Source organism: Nelumbo nucifera, chromosome 3 (genome assembly GCF_055504915.1).
Source record: "Nelumbo nucifera cultivar China Antique chromosome 3, China Antique-T2T, whole genome shotgun sequence".
NCBI classification, from domain to species: domain Eukaryota; kingdom Viridiplantae; phylum Streptophyta; class Magnoliopsida; order Proteales; family Nelumbonaceae; genus Nelumbo; species Nelumbo nucifera.
This window is the reverse complement of record NC_142651.1, coordinates 67,794,748-67,816,544: the sequence shown is the minus strand read 5'-3', so window position 1 is coordinate 67,816,544 and position 21,797 is coordinate 67,794,748. Positions and strand designations below refer to the sequence as shown.

Here is a 21,797-nt window from a genome sequence, read left to right as displayed (position 1 = left end):
TCCCTCCACTAAAGATGGCACAACTTAGGGTGAGGCAGGATCAGCAGGTAGTTCTTCACCAAGAACTAGTGATTCTTCAACAAGAATCGAATAGGACAGTGAGCACAACTTCTAGATTGTTTCTTCTCACAAGAAACAATATCAAGATCCAATCTTGATCGAATCCAAGAACTAGAGATCGAACAGGACGGGGTGGCAAGAGCAGGAAGAAAAAAAGCAGAAGGCAAAAGCAGTTTAACTGTGTTGTCTTCTCTCTATATTCAGCAAATGTGTCTTTGGAGGTTCACCCTACTCTTTTATTTATAGCCTTAAAGAGACAATTTCCTAATCCCATTAGGAGTTTCCTAATCCAAATCTTTTATTTGGATCTGCACTCTTTAAGTGATAAGGATAATCCCTTATCTTATCTGCAGATAAAGATCAGCCTTCCTAATGAAATTAGGAGTTCCTTTGATCCAAAATATTTATTTGGATCTGGACTCTTTAAGTGAATAGGATAATCCTTTATCTTATCTGCTGATTCAAATCCCAGATCCGCCCCTATTTAATTAATCTAATTAACCCAGTTCGAAATGGGCTTTTAGGCCCATTAAGCTTTTAGGCTTACTTCCTATTTATTGCTGGCTAGCTTGGCTCTCTTTGTTTAGCGTGGGACCCTATCATTAATCTACACATCAGCCACATGGGTTCAGCCTAGCCTCTATTACAAGGCTTGACCAAATTTATTGCTGAGTATAGTGAACGCCTGAGTCCATCACTATGGGCTCTTAATGGGCCCAACATTTACACTAAATGGTCCTTGGGTCCAGTCATCTTATGAAGGCCCAAGGACTGTGGGCAGATGCAAGATTAGCCCATCAGGTATAATCCTCAATGGTCTTACACTTAACCTCTCAGCCCATAATGATCAAACATTGCCCGACAAGAGAGGACCTCTCCCTCGGTTGTAGGGCGCAATGCTGCACTCTCTACTTACATGGATCCTAGGAATTAAAACCTTTTGCAAATATTTTGAAACCATATTATATATATATGTATATCTCTATATAAATATATTGTGCAAAACAAATTTTAACGGTTGAAATCAACTGCTGTCAGTTTAGGTTTCCATCAGAGAGAGTGCATCCCTAATCATTCACTTTGTCCGACAAAGGGGCTGATCCTGTCAATATGATCACCCACTCAGATGAATTCTCGGACTGTCCCAACATACCCAAGTTTTGACCCCCTCTAAGGATCACACTGATTGGCATATCAAAGACAACCCAATCCGACACGTAGTGCAATATCATAATCGAGTCTAGGGGTTAGGTGTAACATTCCAGTTTTGCCCATCTATATCTAGGGTCTAGGGCGATACTGGAATTCTGGTCCAGTTCAGGGTTTCAAGAAAACCCACTGCATGTACCTTAGGTCTCACCCTGGCAGTTGAGACAAGCCACCCCATCCAACTTGGCGGTACATCAATGTCAGCCTTGATAGGATAAATCTCCCTAGATATATCCAACGACTGCGGGGATTCTAAACTAACATGAGTCTCATCTGTGTCCAGTTTAAGGGTATTACACAGAAACACACCATAATAACACGAATCAAATATATACTTTATTCATTTACAATAAATGTCATAATGTACATCATGCTGATTGGAGCTAAGGGCATACACTGTTTAATAGTTTTTAGAGGGTTGGTTGCATGAGGAAGCCATAGGTATCAATATATGAAATTATAGAAAGAACGAGAACTTAGCTTTTTGTATCGTTGTTCCCACAGATGACACCAATTGATGTAGCACGATCTGGCTGCTCTCGCGTGTCTGATGACTTGGATGCTTGCCTTGTTAGGGGCCAAGTTGTGCTAGGCTGGGCTGTTTTGTTCTGCAAGAGAGATAGAGTTAGAGTGCTCGGGTTGTTTTTACCCAGGGTGGGCACTTTGATGCTTAAGTTAGAGAGTTGTTTGAGAATTCTTTTGGAGATAAGAGAGTTTGATAGCTTAATCGTGTGTACCTTCACTGGTAAAAAAGAGGTCTTTATATAGATGTGAGAGACCTAGGCCTTCTTACAACATGCCTCACATTCTTATGGAGCCGTTTCCGCTCTCAGGAGAGTAATTACATCGGTTACATATTCTATGCGGGGGTTACGGTCGTCTGAGTAATTTTGATGCGTGCGATGCGGTAGGCCGACCTAACGGTTGATTAATAAATGCTCTAGAGATCTCGGGTTGATAACGTATCTATGAGACAAGTCAGTTGGCTTGTCTTGTAGGTCGCCACAGGTTCTTACAGCTCGGCCACTCTGAGGTAGGTCGACATATGCTTGGAGACCTGTTAGCCCGACCCGGTCGGGGTAGTAGAGGTCAACCTGCACGAGGTGTTTTAGGCTGACTTGCCGAGTTGGTTTGCTTACTCAGTGCTGAGGTATCGCTTGAAGCGCACGCGTTGTGTAATTCAGAGGACCAAATTACCCCTCATCAGAAGACCGCGTGTCTTGCTGATGTGGTGGGCTGTAATTGTGACAAAACAAAATGATAGCCTATGCATCTTCACTTAAGAGGAGACATTGCTTTCGTCCTCACAAAGGCGCTGCTTCGCACGACACTGCTGTCCACAACCGGTAAGTCCGCCGTCAACACCACTAATCTTTTGTTTGAAACTGAAAAGTTTGTTCGTTCGTCATCGATTTCTCAACTGATGAAACTGTGGTTGTTTTTGCAGACCTATATCTTGTTACTACTTCTTTGCACTGCGAATTTCTTTTGGTCATCAAAGGCATGTATGCCGGTTACTATTCATTGTAAAGCTTCCTTTTCGCTAGAAAAGGGATGGTGAGGAGCTATGGTGGTGGTAAGAAGGCTTAAGCATCGCAAGGTGTGAGAAGGGAATGAAAGGTGGTATTTCCAGAGTAGATGAAGTTGATTCTTGATTGGGTGCCTTACATTGAAAGAGCAGCCTTTTTGTAGGCCAGAACTGCTTCATGAGCAGTGTCGAAGGTCCCCATCTAGTGCCTCTCCTTGGTCATAGGGTTTTTGATCTCAGTGGCATATCGGCCCCAAGCTGGTGCCTGAGACCGTGAAACTTCCTAGCTCCACTTGTTTCCTAAGGCCTCTCAACTCAGTCAATTGAGGTGTGGATCGTTAGACTTGACACTAGCGTAGAGAGAAGAAACCCATTTGAGCTGACCCAGTTTCTTCGATTTTGAAGGTTTGTCCTAGGTTTTGCCCATCAACATTGTGGAAACAATTAGCAGTGAAAGAAATGTGGTTTAGTAGGTGGGTTGGGGATGTGATAAGGAATGTGAAGGGAAAGGGTGATCCATTATATGGATGGTTGAACCATACAGGGAGGATGGGCAAAATTTCAAAAATTTCCTTTCACCCTTATGGGAATCCTATTCTCAGTTTTAGAAACTACATTTTCTTGGAATCATTCTTGAACAAAACCAGATCAAATGTGAAACCAAACATTAGGGAGATGAATACTTGATACAGAATCCATGCAAGTAGCTCCCAACGTAGGTGTTCACACCCAAATAAGTCACCAAATCCCGCCTCCACTAAAGATGATAGCTTAAGATGAGGCAGGATTAGCAAAGAGGTTCTTTAGCAAGAACACCAATTCTTCAGCAAGAATCACGCAAGGGATGTGAGCACGACTTCAAGATTGTTTCTTCAAGCAAGAAACAATATCAAGACTCAATCTTGATCACGTCCAAGAACTGGAGATCGAACAGGGTAGGGGTGGCAAGAGTAGAGGGAGAAAAACTGCAAAAGAAGAATTCACCTACTGAGGAATTCGCCCCCTCATTTATAACCTTTTTAGGATCAACTTCCTAATCCAATCAGGAAGGGGTTTCTGAATCCAAATCTGTATTTGGATCTTGACTCTTAAGTGGATAAGACTTTTTTTATCCTATTGCTGATCCTAATCAAATTATAAATCAGATTCATCCCTTATTAATTAATCCAATTAAACCTAGTTTGAAATAGGCTTTAGGCCCATTAAGTCTTAAGGCTCACTTCCCTTTTAATTGCTGGCTAGTTTGGCTCTCTTTGTATGGCGTGGGACCCTAACATTGATTTTCACAAAAGGCATATGGGTTCAGCCTATCCTCTGTTACAAGGCTTGGCCAAATTCACTACTGAAGACAATGAGCCCCTGAGCCCATCAATATGGACTCTTAGTAGGCCGAACATTTACACTAAATGGTCTTTGGGTCTAGCCACCTTATGAAGTCCCAAGGACTATGGTCTTAAGTGAGATTAGCCCATCAGGTAAAAGCCGTAAGTGGTCTTACACTTAACCTCTCAGCCCATAATGATCAAACACTGCCCGACAAGAGATGACCTCTCCCTCGACTACAAGGTATAGAGTTGCACTCTCTTCTCACATGGATCCCGGGAATTAAAATGTTTTGCAAACATTTTGTGAAACCATTATATATATGCATATCTCTCTATAAATATATTTTGCAAAACAAATCTCAACAAGTTTGAAATCAAGTATTGGTAGTTTAGGTTTCCATCAGAGAGAGTGCTATACCCGATCATTCACTTTGTCCGACAAAGGGGCTGATTCTGCCACTATGGTCACCCACTCAGATGAATTCTCAGACTGCCCCAACATACTCAGGTTTTAACCCCCTCTAAGAATCTCACTAGTTGGTATATCAAAGACAACCTAATCTAGCACCTAGTGCAGTACCATAATCGAGTCTAGGGGTTAGGTGTAACTTTCTAGTTTTGCCAATCTATCTCCATGATCTAGGGCATAACTAGAAATTTGGTCCGGTTCAGGGTTTCAAGGAAACCCACACTACATGTGGTTCAGGTCTCACCATGGTAGTTGAGACAAGCCACCCCAATCAACTTGGTAGCACATTAGTGTTAGCCTTGGCAGGATAATGCTCCGTAGGTCTATCCAACAATTGAGAACATTATAATCTAACACGAGTCTCATTAATGTCTAGTTTAAGGGTAATACATAGAAATACACCAGATATAACATGAATCAATTATGTACTTTATTCCTTTATAATAAATGTCAAAATGTACATCAATCTGATTGGAGATGAGGGCATACATTGTCTAATAGAACGAGAAAAAAGAGACAGAGGAATGCCAAGGAGATGTTGTCGAGGGCGTAGAGAAGTGATAAAGAAGGAGATAGAGAGAGGGACAAAAGAAGTCATTCTACTCCGAATGTGTGAATGAGAGTTGGTGGGACTTTTTAAAGACTTTGATTTGACCATGGAACACAAGGAAAAGGGTATTTTGCAAATGTCACTCATTCAAATAAGATTAATGGGTTAACCAGAACATACTTTGTAAGAGTTACAGTGGATTTCTTCCAAGTCTCCAATGATTTTTTGGTTAACTAGAACATACTTTGTACAAGGATTGCTTAGGGACACCATTGTTAACACAATTGGTAGAAATAATAAGCTACAATGGTACAAGACTGCAGTAAAAGAATGCCAAGAAACAAGAAAAAAATAACAGAATATCTGAAACTGGAAGCACAAGTCCAGTATGGCCACTAATAAATCTTGTGAAGATGTATGTTAGTGCCAAAACTTGGCTAGTGATGGGTAGGTGAGTGCCACTAATAAATCTTTGTCTCAAATATTATCATACATCCTCAAGCTACCTTGGCAAGTCCAGTATGGCATCCACTAATAATTCTCAGATCATTGTAGCAATACATTGATCTGTTGCAGCTAGCATAGAGGTGAAGTGAACAAAACAGAACCACATGCTGCTCTTGCATGTAGGTTTTCAAAAAGAGAATTATAGATATGTACTTGTGAAATCAACTTCTCTGATCTAGCATGTAGATTTTCAAAAACATCCATATTTCTGCTATTCCAAATTTACCTAATAGTCTATATTTCTTTCTCAGTAGTTTGAAGAAGTCCGTGATTTGACAACCAGTCCTCCCCTATTTTGTTTTGGAACTTCTTCATGAGTAATCTCTATTTGAGCATGACACCATATACTATCCTTTCAAATTAGACAGTGGAAAAAAATAAATGATGGAGAGCCTATTTGGGCTTTGAAAGGTTAATGTTTGATTTATAAGGTGAGAAATTCTTTTTTTTTTTTATAACTTTTTATCTGTGCAGATAAATCTGGTAAATCTGAAGGCTGTGGAAGGGGCTGGATATGGGTATAGAAGATTAATCTAAGCATGGCCTTGGACTCTGGAGGCTACTAGAGTTAGAAAAGCAGCTATTTATAGGCTTTTGGACTGTCTCTCCATCTTAAATTCATCAATACATGCTTTTTTTTTGAAGAAAGTAAAGTGAATTTCATTAGAATAGAACCAAATTACATAATACAAGAGGCCCCGAAACCATAAATCTGGGGACCAAGAAGCCAAAAAACAATACAATTAGAAACTGCCAGTGTTCAGCTGGGCTCTCAATACCCTTGGTTGAACCCCTAAAGCAACAGCATTCCAAGAGATTAGTTTTTCCACCCATGATAGCTGCCTAGAGGAGAAGAAGTGGTTCCAGATTTTATTGGAGATAGGACAATGCAGAAATAGGTGGCTGCTGTCCTCCTCCCCTTGATTACAGAACACACAAGTAGAATCCTGCAGCTGCATACCTCTCCTCTCCAGATTTTTCTTGGTAACACACTTATCCAGAGCCACAGCCCAGATCAAAGCATTGAGCTTTAAAGGGACAGTCTGGTTCCAGACTTTATCAGCAGGGAAATCAGCAAATTTATCAGTTGAAAGGATCCTGGCAAACGAAGTAACAGACCATCTGTGCTCCATGACCAAACCCAAGAACCTTCTTTTGATAATTCCAGAGACTGATTAGATAACTTCTCCAACAGCCCTGAAACTTGATCTAGTTCCCAGTCCTGGAAATGCCTTCTGAAAGAAGGGCCCCAAAGGCAAGTGTTGTCTCTAACCTCATAGCAGTCAGCAACCAAGGTTTCTTGGTTTTCTGCCATGACTGTCTCTGTGGAGGCTACTGGAGTTAGTGGAAGACCTTTCCGATTTCTTAAATTCACAATAAGGAAAAGCTTGTCTATCTATCATTTTTGACTATAGAAACTGCTGCAATCTCTTACACCTTGCCATATAATCAAGAATCTCTCAAATACCTAAAGCTTTTGTTTTGACGCAAAAGTAATCTCACTACTGATTAGGTTTTACTGTTAATGATGGACTATTTTTGTTCTTGGAGGACATCTCTGTAAACAGGTAATGAAGAAAAGCATTTTATTCTCACATTAGTATAACAGGTTTTAGATGTTGTATATGCATGAGCAGGGTATGAAGAAAGTAATTGAAGGATAATAATAATCAGATTATTTTGTGCTTTGAATCAAATTTGGGAATGGTGTATTCTCTATTGTAATTCTTGCGTAGCCTGAGGCAGAATTCAAAAAAAAAAAAAAAAAATCAATACCAGAATACTCTAAAAGGAGCCCATTTGATTCAGCCCAGCTATGACTGTTATCATTTAGAGGTTGCTTTTTTTTAGGAAATTACAGGGGAAAGCTAATAAATTGTCCTTGAAAGTTGGAAGTTGAAAGTTGAAGCTTGGATTCCTTTTAGGGAAGAACGACCTTGACTTCCTATCTACTCCAAATGCCTGCACAAGGGGAGCCAAGTCAGTCTTAATTCTTCTCTTCTGTAATTAATGCATACCAGTAAACATCATTACTAGTTCATTTGTATAATAATCATTATTTCCAATATATTTCATCTGTAAAAATGTAAACAATTATTATTATTCAAAAAAAGTCTCTTATAAACCCATCTAAGAATGGTGAAAAGTTCAAAATCTTTTACACAAACATTGGTGAAAAGTTCAGAAGGATTGGGCATGGGACTTTCATGAAATCATGAGAAAGACAGATTGAAGGGAAACTCTGAAGCTGAAATAGAAGGGGAAGGGAAGACAGCCTCTGATTCAGGGGTTAGGAAATCCGACACAAAAAGAAAGAGAGGGGTGGAGGAGAAAAATAAAGCCTATAACAGGAAGAAAATAATCAAGAAAAGTGGGAAGACAAGTCGGGAAAGGGTGAAACAAGGGAGAAGGATTCAAGGGGTGAGGCAGATTGGAAACAGGAAGAAAACGAAGAGGTGGAAGAAAGGCAGGAGTCAACAGTGGGGAGAGGAGAAGGAAGGTGGGCATAGAAGAGTTGGCTGAAAGACAGATTGAAGTAGGCAGAACCTTAGGTCTGTTTTTCCTGGGAGGAGAGGAGGTGGTGGGGAAGGCTATTGATCGGTACGAAAGGTCTAGAAGGGAGGAGCTAGAAAAAAGGGTTGGCTGGGGAATTTCTGAAGGAGGGGGAAGAGGGGGATGGGAGATTAGTAGGTCCGGTGGAAGAGGAATAGAAGGGCTGTTGTAGGGGGAAGGGAAGGTGAGGAAAGTGAAGCTTTTATCATGAAATATGACGGGATTGAGAGTTGGGAAGAGGTGAGAAGTGGTTAAAAATCTTTTGAGAAAATACAGTCCAGATGTTGTACTACTGCAAGATACAAAGTTGGAGTCTTTTGATCTAAGGTTAGAGAACAAGATTTGGGGGTCAAATAGAGGAGAGTGGGCCGAGCTGGTGCAGTTTTTTGTTAGGGGGTATGGAACTGTATCCCATATGCAATTTGCAGGAGCATTTGGAAGGAGAGGAGCAGTAGGACTTTTGAAAACAAAGCTTGCAGCATGGACAAGATGGTCGCGGCTGAGGGCAGATCAGTGTTAGAATGGTTGCTGATACTTCCAGAATTCAGTCTGCTAGAGGAGGATTCTGGAAATAGTTTAGGAGAGTTCCTGCATTATCAGATTTGTAATCTGGAGCTTGTTCTTTATTTTGGAAGTTGTGATGACTTGTCACTCTCTTTTGTAACTTTTTTATTCTTTAATGATTTTTGTTTTACTTGTCAAAAATGAAAACATGAGAAAACAAGTTGCATGGATAACAAAACCAGGTCAACAATAATTTCAGCCATTAGATCTGCTTTTTATGCAAGATCCACTGTTGGATCTAAAAAATCATGCATTGGTTTCAAGTATGAATAATTAGGACTATTAGATCAATTCCATTGCACTTAAACACTAAGAAAAAATATTATACTGAATCGTGCTACCTGTTGTCTCTTTAAATACCCCACTAAACAACCGTTCAGCAAAAAACGTTTATTTGTGCTGATGTGGCGAGTGACTTTATGGACCGTTAAACACCCAATCAAACAGCCAAATGAATAAATGTTTAAAGTGGCGTTTATTGAGAAAACGCCCCATCAGGCACGGAACCAAACATTATAGTCTCTCTCTCTCTCATTCCGTAATCTTTATTTGCAGTGTGAAATGGCCGACAAGCCTAGCCGAGGTTTGGTGGTGTATGGTGACGGATTGGCTGGTATTGTTTCTCCTTCACACGCCCATCTCCACTCTCTGGCCTCTCGTGGCTCATGCGGCTTTTTAGCCCTCAAAGACTACCCTCGTACAGGTTCGTCCGCATGTGTTCCTCACCCGTTCACCATCTCCCCCCGTTCCCTCTTTCTGTATACAGTGATGATTGTGTATTCCAAAATTCCATTAAAGCTCATTACCTGCTCTAGTGGGTTTTATTAATTCATTAATCATGTAGTCTATAGCTGAATTTTTGGAGCTTGAATTTTTGGAAAATCATTTCCTTAGAAGATTAAAACCTATTCGCTTGCTTGTAAACTTTGCTCCCCTGGTGCTTTTGATGGGGATTTAGGGTCATTTATTTCTTCCTTTTTTCCTCTCATAGTCATTGAAAAACTTCTTGTGGTTAATGATTTTGAAGAAACATGCTATTATTTATCAATTTGTTCATGCTTGTGACAATTATCATAATTTAGATACAGGTTGGAATGTCGTGATTGTGAGTATCTTAATCAGCTCTTGGATCTAGTGCTTAAAAGTTGAATAGAAGATTTGTTATATTTTGTTTCTAGGATGCCAAATGTCACATTTGCTTGATGGTTTATCCGCCATTTTGGGATTCACCTGAACTCGTATTGCAGAAAGCGATGATGAGAGAGTGGTTTGGGAGTTGGCACAACTGCTGGATGCCCACAATGCTTTTATTGGGAGTGTAAGTTCCATAGCTTAGTACTATATGAATCAATACCAGTGCCTGAATACGATAGCTGATTTACATGACTTTTCAGAAGGGAGGGAATGCTGCCACTTTTGAAAATCAGAATAAGCCTTTGATACCAACAATATCAGAGAGGTAAACTTGATTTTTTATTTTGGTATATATAGAAGTAAAATAAGTACCAAAAAAATATAGAAGTAAAATTGATATCAATTTTTGTATTATTGGTGCTATCAGTTGATCATGGCTCTATTTGGGTTTACTATTTTATAGACTGTACAAAGAAATAAGCTTCTTTATGAAAATTCAGGTTTATGGGGATGAAAGCTGCTATTTTCACAACCAATGCAAGAGTGAGATCCTTTGGAAGAAACCTTGGTTTCACTGCTTTACAATTTGATGAGTTGATTGATGACAATATTTCCCTCAATAATACCCCTCAAAATATCCTCTCCTCTAAGTTACTCAAATTGCTTGGATTTGAAGAAGGAAAGACCATGGAGAGAGGTGATTTTGATTTAGTAATTGTGCATATTGGACATGGGGACAAGGAAAATGAACTACAGAAGAAGATCCTAAGTGATGAAGTAGAATGGATCAATGCTCTGGTTGGTGGGTTCTTCCAGATGCCACAACTTGCATCTGAAGTTGGTTCACGGATACTCTTCTATCTTGTGATGAGCTATGGTACTGTCTCTGATGATGGGGATCCCAGTTTATCAAATTTTATTTCACAAAAGGAGACGGACTCTGATCTTTCATCTCTTATCCCTCTCCAAAGTTACACCATGAAAGCAGGGGAGCTACTAAGTGACATCAGGCAAGCAAACTGTAGAACTTGATTCTTTCTTAAGTTTAGTTGCAATATAAACCTATACTGAGTTAATAAGGATTATGTAGGCATCATTGTCCTATGCTATGTGCACAATGGCAGGAGGCTGTAACTCGGAAGGATATGGCTGAGGTCTTTTCATTCAATGAGTTCAAAGAGGTAAGCATTTAAATTTTCTTTCAATCAGCAATTTTCTCCAGTTTATTTATTATTTCCTCTAGAAGTACCTCAACTTAATTTAAATTGGGTTAGTACATGAAGTTAGTTGCATATAAGTAAAGAAGATCTAAGAAGTATACTTTTTTCTATGTTTCAAGGGGCCTTTGATATTGACACCTAGGTTGTAATATGGTATGGTCTTATTATGTTCTCATATCTTTATCCAGATTTGCATTTATGTAAATTTAGCAAAATATGCACTCACCTGCATATGTTTCATATCTTTGTGAGTCTTTCAGTTTATTGAATCTTTATGAGAGCTCTCAACATCATTAGTTAGTCCAGCATGCACAGTGGGAGGAAAGCGACGAGGAAAGGTTCGTAGAAGCTGCAAGATGGAGGAAAGCGATGAAAATTGAAGCAAAAGGTTTTATTTTTGAAGAGATAAGGATCAGAGGTCTGCAAAGCTTGAAGATTAGGGAGACAAAGAAAGCCACAATACCGCTGGAAGGTCTTGAAGTGACCGATTGGATGCAGAAGTTTGTTTTGGGAGAAAGTTGTAAAGGTAAACACGTGAACTTAATGGAGTTCAACTTAGATGGAAGAAAGAGATATGAGCTGGAATGTAAAAAGAATGCAAAAAGATGCTACATAACTCTGCAGGAAGAAGAAAGAAGCAGTTAGTTTGCTTCCTAGAAGGTAGAAGGGGTCATGGATGGAAGGTAGTGGCAGAGTTACTGAGTGACTTTTCTCAACAGCTGAAAACAGTACAAATAGAAGCTGTAGCAAAGGAAAAGAAAGTGGGTAAACAAAAGAGAGAGGAAGAATCCAATGATAGGAAATGGATGGTTGCAGAAAAAGGAAGAAGAAACTGTAAATTGGTTGCAACAGGAGGAAAGGAGGATTGGGGGAAGAAATTTGTGGTGGAAACTTCAAGCCCACCAAAGGATTGGAGGGGTATTGTGCAGGACTCAAAGAATTGAACCTGCCAAAGCCGATTGTGATTAGACCTCATGAATCTTGTAAAGCTCTAATCGATCTGGGTGAAGTTGAAGTAGATATTTGAGCTTTAAATATTCATTCAGAAGGGGCTTTCATAGTCTCAAAATGGTATCCTCTCTCCAACACTAAAAGTTTTGAGATTGAGGATAATGTAACAGTCCGACTGCTTGGGTTGCCTTTCAATCTTTGGAAGGAGGAAGTATTGCAGTCAATAGCTATAACCTGTGATGCAAGACTAGATGGTGTCTTTGATTTTGATCTTCATTCAGTTGCATTGAATCTAGGCGGAGTTAAACTCAGTGACATTCGAAGGAAGATAGAGGTTGTTTCTGATGGTTTAGCACACCTTGCTTGGCTTGTTACTTCCATTGAAGCTCAACTATGGAAGGAGGGATGAAGGGACAAAATAGGCCTATTTATGTGGGTTGCAGGGCAGAGCAGTTACTACAAAAGAGGCTAAGTCAACTGAGGAAACCAAGAAAAAAGAGAATAACATTAAGAATTGGGGAAAGTCTGCATGGCATGATTGGCAGAGAGGTGGCAGATCCTATGTTTAGACGGTGACAGGAGGCTTAAAAGGAGACAAGCACACAAGAAGTTCAAAATTCAAAAGGAGCTGAGCAAAGGTTGGTTAGAGTTCAGGTTTCAAACCATTCTTGTGAGCCGGTTCAGTTTGGTTCAGTGAACCGAGGCCAATCACGTGAATCTTTAAGTGAACACATGACTTTTAAAGAGGTTGGGGACTGGGCCCAGACCCATCTGAAAACAACAAGCCTTTAGTTATGACTGGGCCAACTGTTTTAAAAGGGGTGGACCCAAGCCTTAATAAGCCACGTGCCTCTTTAAGTGGGCACGTGACCAAGGGAAGAGGGGAGATGATGGATGCAAAAGATGGCCTATCATTGTCCCCTTTGAGCAAGACAAGCCAACCACCGCTTGCAGGAAAAAATTTCAGCCTCAATGGAGCAGAAAATCCGAACTGGGAATGGGTTCCAAGCTATAAGAAAAAGGTCAACTACTTGGAATGGCGCAATCCAAGGTTTAAGAAGCACCCGATGACAGTGGAGACAGGGTGTTCCTTCATTCCGGAGACGGAAAATTAGAATGTTATGGACCCTTTTTGTTAGACAGTGTATGCCCTTAGCTCCAATCAGATTGATGTACATTATGACATTTATTGTAAATGAATAAAGTACATATTTGATTCATGTTATAGTGGTGTGTTTCTGTGGAATACCCTTAAACTGGACACTTATGAGACTCGTGTTAGTTTAGAATGTCACAGCCGTTAGATAAGTCTGGGGAGATTTATCCTACTAAGGCTGACACTGTTGTACCGCCAAGTGTTGGGGTGGCTTGTCTCAGTTGCCAGGGTGAGACCCGAGGTTCATGCAGTGTAGGTTTACTTGAAACCCTGAATCAGACCAGACTTGGTGATTAGTGGGCAAAACTGAAAATTTACACCTGACCCCTAGACTCGATTATAATACTGCACTAGGTGTCGGATTGGGTTGTCTTTGATGTGCCAATTATCTGAGTGAGTGATCATAGTGACAGGATCAACCCCTTTGTCGGACAAAGGTAATGATTGGGGATGCACTCTACCTGATGGAAACCAAGACCGCCGACAGTCGATTTCAATCGTTGAAATTTGTTTTGCAAAATATATTTTATATATGGATATAAATATATATATATATATATATTATGGTTTCAAATTGTTTGCAAAAGGTTTTAATTCCCGGGACCCATGTGAGTAGAGAGTGCAACATTGTTCCTTACAGCCGAGGGAGAGGTCCTCTCTTGTCGGGCAGTGTATGATCATTATGGGCTGAGAGGTTAAGTGTAAGACCATTGAGGGTAATACCTGATGGGCTAATCTTGCATCTGCCCACAGTTCTTGGGTTTTTAGAAGGTGGCTTGGCCCAGGGACCACTTAGTGTAAGTGTTGGGCCCATTAGGAGTCCATGTGATGGGCTTTAGGGGGTTCACTGTCTTTTCAGTGAATTCGGCCAGGCCTTGTAATAGAGGCTAGGCCGAAACCATGTGGCTGATGTGTAGATCAATGTTTGGGTCCCACGCCATACAAAGAAGCCCAACTGAGTAGCAGTTTGGAAGCAGTTTGAGCACTTAGACTTATTGGGCCTAAAGCCCACTTCGAATTGGCCTAATTTGATTAGTTAAATAAAGGGGCGGATCTGGGATTGAATCAACAGATAGGATAGGGTCTTACCCTATCCACTCAGAGAGTCCAGGTCTGAATTCAGATCTAGAAACCTCCTAATGAGATTAGGAGAGAACTGATCTAATCTACAGATAAGATAAGAGCTTATCCTTATCTCTTAAAGAGAACTCCTTATCCAAATACATATTTGGATTAAGAAACTCCTAATGAGATTATGAGCTCTCTTTAAGGCTATAAAAGGAGGAGGGGGTGAACCATTCAGATCATCCTAGAAATCTCAGAGATCAGATCTCAGAGCACCCAGAGGAAGACAACAACAGTGTGACTGCGCCATCTTCTCTCTGCGATTTCCTCCAGTTGTCGCCACAGCCAGTTCGATCTCCATCCTTTGTAGGAGCGATCAAGAAGTGTCTTGATATCAGTCTTTGGAGAAAGGCTGATCAGAAGTCGTAGTCGTGCTCACTTCCTCCATTGGATTCTTGCTGAAGAATTCGGTTCGTTGGACGGACCCTGTTGATTCTGCTCCACCATACGCTGTGTCATTTTCAGCGGGAGCAGTCTTTGGAGTCTTCCTTTGGGCGTGAACACCTTCGTTTGGAGATATTGCATCTTCGTATCAGGTATATCCCTCTCCTACTGTTTTGGTTCAGATCTGGTTCGGTTCTTGGTTCAAGATTGATCATTGAAAAATGCAGTTTTTCTAAAATAGGGAATGTGATTCCCAGATGGAAGAGAGAGAATTTTTTGAAAATTTGCCCTACCTTCCTGCAGAGTTCGGCCATCCATATGATGGATCTCTCATCCCTTCACTTTTTAAGGCCGTGTGACGGAGGAAGAAAGTAGTTCGAAATCAGATTTTGAAGACTCCTCAAGTGTTGGAAGTGTGGACTTTATAAAAACCAAATCACTTAGTGTTGATGAGAGCTTCCCCACTGAGCTTTTATCTTTGGAAAATGATGACATGGAACTTACAGATTTAGTCCAGAAGAAGCCCTCGCAAACTCTTTCTTTACCTAAGGAAGCGGAGAATACCACAATTCTTATAGAGGAGAGGCAGGGGATACCGGTTCCCAAATCTTCTCCTAGTTTGCTAGGGCAGCCCGGCATTGATAGAAGATTAGAGGAACAAGACACATCTCGGTCACCGATCATAGAGTCATCAATCAGGGGACAACTCCTAAAGGAAGATTCTGTTGCAAGGACTAATACAACATTGGTTGAACACAATGGGAACCCACAATCACCTCATTTGGAAGGATTAGCCATGACTTTGCCCCCTCTTATTGGTTTTTCAGCGTCATCGCTCACTTCCCACAAACTTTTGTGTAATCTTGTCAATTCGTTTTTTGGTACTGAGTGGGTTCTATGCCTAGAATAGGTACCTTAGCAACCATCTTGAAGCATCAGCCATGGATGGAGAGTATTTAATTGGGGATAGGAAGGTAAAGAACAAGAGGAAGAGGTGTGGAAAAGGAAAATCCAGGAAGTGGAGTTAGAGAAGATATGGAATCAGATCTGTGTGTATTTGGAATAGTACAAGAAAAAAGAGGAATTGATAGAAAAGTATGAATCTCAAGAAGGTTTAGTAAAGACAGGGGTTCAAAGTAGCAAAAAAGCTGGAGATGATTTGGGGACAGATTTGTGCTCTCCTTGAGGAGTATAGGCAAATAGAGGAATCTTTGGAGGAAAACCAAGGAATATTGGAGAGGCGAAACATAACAAAAGCAGCCTTGAGCAAATCTAGAACAATTAACAACCGAAGGAAGAAGAAAAGATCAGAGGTGGAAGGATCCTTGGTGCTTAGATGGTTCCCTTGCTGAGTCTTTTCCTCTTCTTTTTCAATGTGCCTCTAACCACGAAGCATCTGTAGCAGAGTGTTGTAGCTTGGCTGGAGATTCTGTTACTTGGACCCCTTTCTTTAGAAGGAATCTCTTTGATTGGGAGCTTGAAGAGATAGTGGAGATGTTGACCTCTTCTTCAGAAGCAAAAGGTTGACCTGCTCTCAGAAGACAAGTGGTACTGGAAGTGGAATCCGGATGGTGTTTTTTCTATCAAATCCTTGGCCTCTAAGCTTTGCAGATTGGGTATCATTGATTTTCCAAGTACTCAGATTTGGAACCCTATAAGTCCATCTAAATCCAACTTTCTGATTTGGACAATGGCCCTCGACAAATGTCTTTCTAGATCTAACCTTGTGAGGCGGATTTCAGCACCTTCTTATGGGGCTTCAGGAGGTATTGCCACTTTTTGGAGAGAGGATGCTGTGGAGGTATTGGAGGAGCTGATAGGTAATTTCTCAGTGTCATTAAAATTCAGAATGGTAGAGGATGGACTTACTTGGGCACTAACTAATGTGTATGGACCAAGCAATTATAGAGAAAGGAATGATTTTTGGGAAAAACTTTATGGGATTCAAGGGCTTTGGGATGGTCCGTGGTGTTTGGGGGGGATTTCAATGTAATTCAGTTTACGAATGATCAAATAATCCCTAACAGGTCATTGCAATCAACATATAGAGATTCAATGATTTTATTAATAATTGTGAGTTGAAGGAACTCCCGTTGTAGCAAGACCTCTATACTTTGTCCAACTTTCAAGAGATACCAACCTGCTAATGTGTATGTACCTTTTCAAGGAAATCTGGGAAAACGAGTGTGCAGATTTGATAACTAGAGCTCTATCTAGAGTCACATCTGACAATTGCCCCATTGGCCTAGGATAGGAGCCTTTTAGGCAAGGACCCCGACCCTTTAGGTTTGAAAACATGTGGCTGACTCACCCGGATTTCGTGAAGAAGGTTGAGGAATGATGGGGAGAAGAACTAAGGGGGGTGAAGTGGAAAGGGGTAAGATTTCACAAAAACTAAAAAGATTCAGAACACATGTAAAGGATTGGAATATAGAGCATTTTGGGAGAATAGAAGAAATGAAATCCTCTTTTATGACCCAAATAGAGGATTTGGATGCGAAGGAATCCCAAAGAGTCGTAAATTATCAAGAAAGAGATCAGAGATGGAAACTGAAAAGAGATCTAGATGAGGTCATCTTGAGAGAATAAATTTCTTGGAGGCAGAAATCTCGATGTAAGTGGTTCAATGAAGGAGATGGGAACACTAAACTTTTTCATGAACTAGCAGCGAATGGAAGGAGGAGGAAAAAACCTAGTATCCAAACTGGAAGTGGATGGGCTAGTCCTTGATTCCCAAGAGAGGATAGCCAATTGTTTTGTTGACCCTTTCAAATCCATCTTGAGAAGACACCTAGGACCTAGAGTGGAGTTGGAAGGTGTGATTTGGCAGAGGCTTCCGGAAGAGAGTAGAAGCTGGTTGGAAAGGAATTTTGAGGAGGAAATTAGACTTATGTTTCTCTTATGTTTCTTAGGGATTAGAGCAAGAAATGTGGCATTTACTCCGAACTAACCTTATGTTTCTCTTCAAACTCTCTAAAAACCTCAAAGACACACATATGGCTGTTGCAGAACGAGTTTTGTGTTATTTGAAGGGAACTCCAGGAAAAGGTGTCTTCTTCTCTAGGTATGGACACGTGAAGCTAGAGGCTTACACAGATGCCGATTGTGCTGGTAGTATTGATGATAGGAGATCTACATCGGGTTTTTGTGCCATGGTTGCAGGGAACATTGTCTCTTGGAGGAGTAAGAAACAATCAGTAATAGCCAAGTCTTCAACTGATGCAGAGTACACGACAATGGCACATGGAGTTTTTGAGTTGTTATGGCTCAAGTTACTTCTAGAGGAATTGGGTATTACACATGATAAGCCCTTAATGCTTTATTGTGATAATCAGGCTGCGATCAACATAGCTCACAACCCAGTTCAACATGACAAGACAAAACATATTGAAGTTGATTGACATTTTATAAGATAAAGGGTAGCTTACAGGGAAGTTTGCCTTCCTTTTATTCTCTTAAAGCAACAGTTAGCAGATGTTTTGACCAAGGGTGTCCCCAAGGCAAAGTTACAATATTGTGTAAGCAAGCTGGGCATGATTAATATCTATGCTCAGCTTGAGGGGGAGTGTAGAGATAATGGGCCAAATGGGCCTTAGTTTCTTTCTTTTTCTTTAAGTTATGTTTATGACTTGTGTTAGTAGGTAGTGGGCCTTTGTTAAGGGTCTGTTTTCTTGTTTTTTATTGTTGTCTTTAGTGATGGACGCCCTACTAAGGGCACTCATGTAATTGTCCTTTTTTTTTTTACAACAAAAGAATAAAAGAGATCACTGAGGGCTAAAGAGAGGTTTTAGAACAACTCTCTCTTCATCTTCCTTTTCTTCCATCTTCTTCCTCCATAACTTCTCTCTCTCTCTTCAATCTCCTTCTTTTCTCCTATTTCTTTTCATTTAATTCATATTCTTGTAGTTGTGATTTACAACTTCACTAAAGGAGAATTGCTAAAAGAGCTCCATGGTTTTTAGCCATTGTATTGCCTTATTCAGAACACAATCCTTCAAATCAAGGTTGTTCCTCTCATTTTCTTGGAAGAATCTTGCATTTTTTTTCCTCCCATAAGGTCCAAAGCAAAGCTACCCGAGCACATCTCCACATGACTCCTCTTTTTTTTGGGCCAAGAGAAGGTAGAGTGGTCAAAAATCATGTGTGCATCTGTTGGTAGATTGCAACTACACCCAAGCAATGAAAGGAGCCAAACCCATAACTCTTCTGAGAATGGACAAGAAATCAAAGTAATAGCAATCCTCCCCATGAGCTCTATAGAGAACACACCAGTTGGGAGAAATGAAGGGATGTGAGATCCATCACATGGATGCCTAAAAGTTGCGGAATAGGGTGCGGATTTCAAAAATTTCTCTCCCTTCAATTGGGAATCGTATTCCCTATTTTAGAAAAATCATATTTTTCAAGGATCAATCATGAACCATAAACCGAACCAGATTTGAAACGAAACAGTAGGAGAGGGATATACCTAATACAGAGAAATAATATCTCTCAATGGAGGTGTTCACGCCCAAAGAAGATCACCAAAGACTGCTCCCACTAAAGATGACACAGTGGATGGAGGAGCAGAATCAGCAGGGTCCGTCCAACGAACCGAATTCTTCAGCAAGAATCCAATGGAGGCAGTGAGCACAACTTCCTATCAGCCTTTCAACAAAGAGTGATGTCAAGATCCAATCTTGATCACTCCTACAATGTTGGAGAACGAACTGGTAGTATGGCGGCGACAGGAAGGGATCACAGGGAGAAGGCGCAGTCACACTGTGTATTCTTCTCTCTGTAATTCGAGATCTGGTATCTCTGGAATTTCTTGGATGATCTGGATTGTTCGCCCCCTTCTTGTTTTTTACAAGCCTAGATCAGCTCCTAATTCTATCAGGAGTTTCCTAAATCAGATCATTATCTGAATTTGGACTCTCTTTAAGTGATAAGGATAAGACCCTTATCTTATCTACAGATTAGATCTGCCTTCTCCTGATCTTATTAGGAGGTTTCCAGATCTGTATTCAGATCTGGTCTCTCCGAGTGGATAGGGTAGGACTCTATCCTATCTGCTGATTTAATCCCAGATCTGCCCCATCTATTTAAATAATCAAATTAGGCCAGTTCAAAATGGGCTTCAGGTCCAATAAGTCTATGTGCTCAAAATTGCTTCCAAACTGCTGCCCAGTTGGGCTTCTTTGTATGGCGTGGGACCCAAGCATTGATCTACACATTAGCCACATGGGTTCGGCCCAACCTTTGTTACAAGGCCTGGCCGGATACACTGTTGTAGACAGTGCACCCCCTGAAACCCATCACATGGGCTTCTATTGGGCCCAACACTTATATTAAGTGGTTCCTGGGCCAAGCCACCTTATAAAAACCTAGGGACTGTGGGCAGATGCAAGATTAGCTCATCAGGCATTACTCTCAGTGGCCTTACACTTAACCTCTCAGCCCATAATGATCAAACACTGCCCGACAAGAGAGGACCTCTCCCTCGGCTGCAAGGAACAGTGTTGCACTCTCTGCTTATGTGGATCCCGGGAATTAAAACCTTATGCAAACATTTTAGAAACCGTAATATATATACTTTTATATCTCACATAAAATATATTTTTGCAAAACAAATCTCAACGATTGAAATCGGCTGTCGGCAGTCTTGGTTTCCATCAGAGAGAGTGCATCCCCGATCATTACCTTTGTCTGACAAAGGGGTTGATCCTGTCACTATGATCACCCACTCAGATGAATTCTCAGACTTTCCCAACATACCTAGGTTTTGACCCCCGCTTAAGGATCTCACTGATTGGTACATCAAAGACAGCCCAATCCGACACCTAGTGCAGTATCATAATCGAGTCTAGGGGTCGGGTGTAACTTTCCAGTTTTGCCCATTAATCTCCAAGGTCCAGGGCAATACTGGAAATCTGGTCCGGTTCAAAGATTTAATTAATCCTACACTGCATGTGCCTTGGGTCTCACCGTGGCGGCTGAGACAGGCCACCCCAACCGACTTGGTAGCACATCAGTGTCAGCCTTATCAGGATAGGTCTCCCCAGACCAACCCTCCGGCTATGAACATTCTAAACTAACACGAGTCTCATTAAGTGTCCAGTTTAAGGGTATAACACAGAAACAAACCACAAGAACATGAATCAAATATGCACTTTATTCATTTACAATAAATGTTAAAAGTACATCATTCTGATTGAAGCTAAGGGCATACAAAGACTGTCTAACAGCTCCCACTAGCACTTAGGTCCAATCTGGTATAATCTAGAGTCCCATGCTTTCCACGTGTTTCTCAAACACTTCCTGTGATAGTGGCTTCGTCAATGGGTCTGCTACATTTTCTGCTGATGCTACCTTCTGAATCAGGACGTCCCCTCTACCAACAATCTCTCGCATTACGTGGTACTTCCTCTTGATGTGCTTTGGCTTTGAGTGGGCTCGTGGCTCCTTAGCTTGAGCAATTGCTCCATTGTTGTCACACAACAATGGGATGGGTGATGTGCTGGATGGAACTACTCCCAACTCATGAACAAACTTCTTCATCCACACGACTTCTTTGGCAGCCTCGCTTGCGGCAATGTATTCGGCTTCGGTTGTGGAGTCTTTGGTGAACCCCTGTTTGCTGCTTTTCCAGCAAACAACACACGATCCTATCATGAAAACATATCCAGATGTAGACTTTCTATCATCTGGATCCGACTGGAAATCGGCATTAGTATACCCTTGGATCTGTAGTGAGCTACCATCGAATACAAGACAAAACTCTTTTGTCCTTCGAAGGTACTTGAGTATGTTTTTCACATCAGTACAGTGCTCCTGCCTTGGGTCGGCTTGGAATCTGCTTACCACACTCACTGCCTGAGCAATGTCAGGGCGAGTGCACAGCATGGCATACATGATGCTCCCTACGACAGAGGCATAGGGAACGTCCTTCATGCCCTTAATCTCCTCAGAAGTCTTGGGAGACATCTTCTTGGAGAGAGTGACTCCGTGCCTGAAAGGAACATTTCCTTTCTTGGAGTTCTCCATGCTGTATCATTTGACTATTTTGTCAATGTAAGTAGA

General features: G+C 41.0%; 1 protein-coding gene across 2 annotated transcripts in view; it reads left to right on the top strand.

Moving 5' to 3' along the window:
- Window positions 1-9,244: 9,244 nt before the first annotated feature.
- LOC104589224 (rhomboid family protein) overlaps window positions 9,245-21,797 on the top strand; it is a 32,063-nt gene continuing 19,510 nt past the window's right edge. The window contains exons 1-5 of one of the 2 annotated variants that reach the window (XM_010247464.3): window positions 9,245-9,468; window positions 10,013-10,083; window positions 10,160-10,224; window positions 10,400-10,909; window positions 10,990-11,080. In XM_010247464.3, coding sequence (XP_010245766.1) covers window positions 9,327-9,468; window positions 10,013-10,083; window positions 10,160-10,224; window positions 10,400-10,909; window positions 10,990-11,080 — 879 coding nt within the window. In that variant the 5' untranslated portion in view covers window positions 9,245-9,326. Of the gene's footprint in view, window positions 9,580-10,012; window positions 10,084-10,159; window positions 10,225-10,399; window positions 10,910-10,989; window positions 11,081-21,797 lie in introns of both variants that reach the window. The other variant, XM_010247465.3, reaches the window with a different exon arrangement.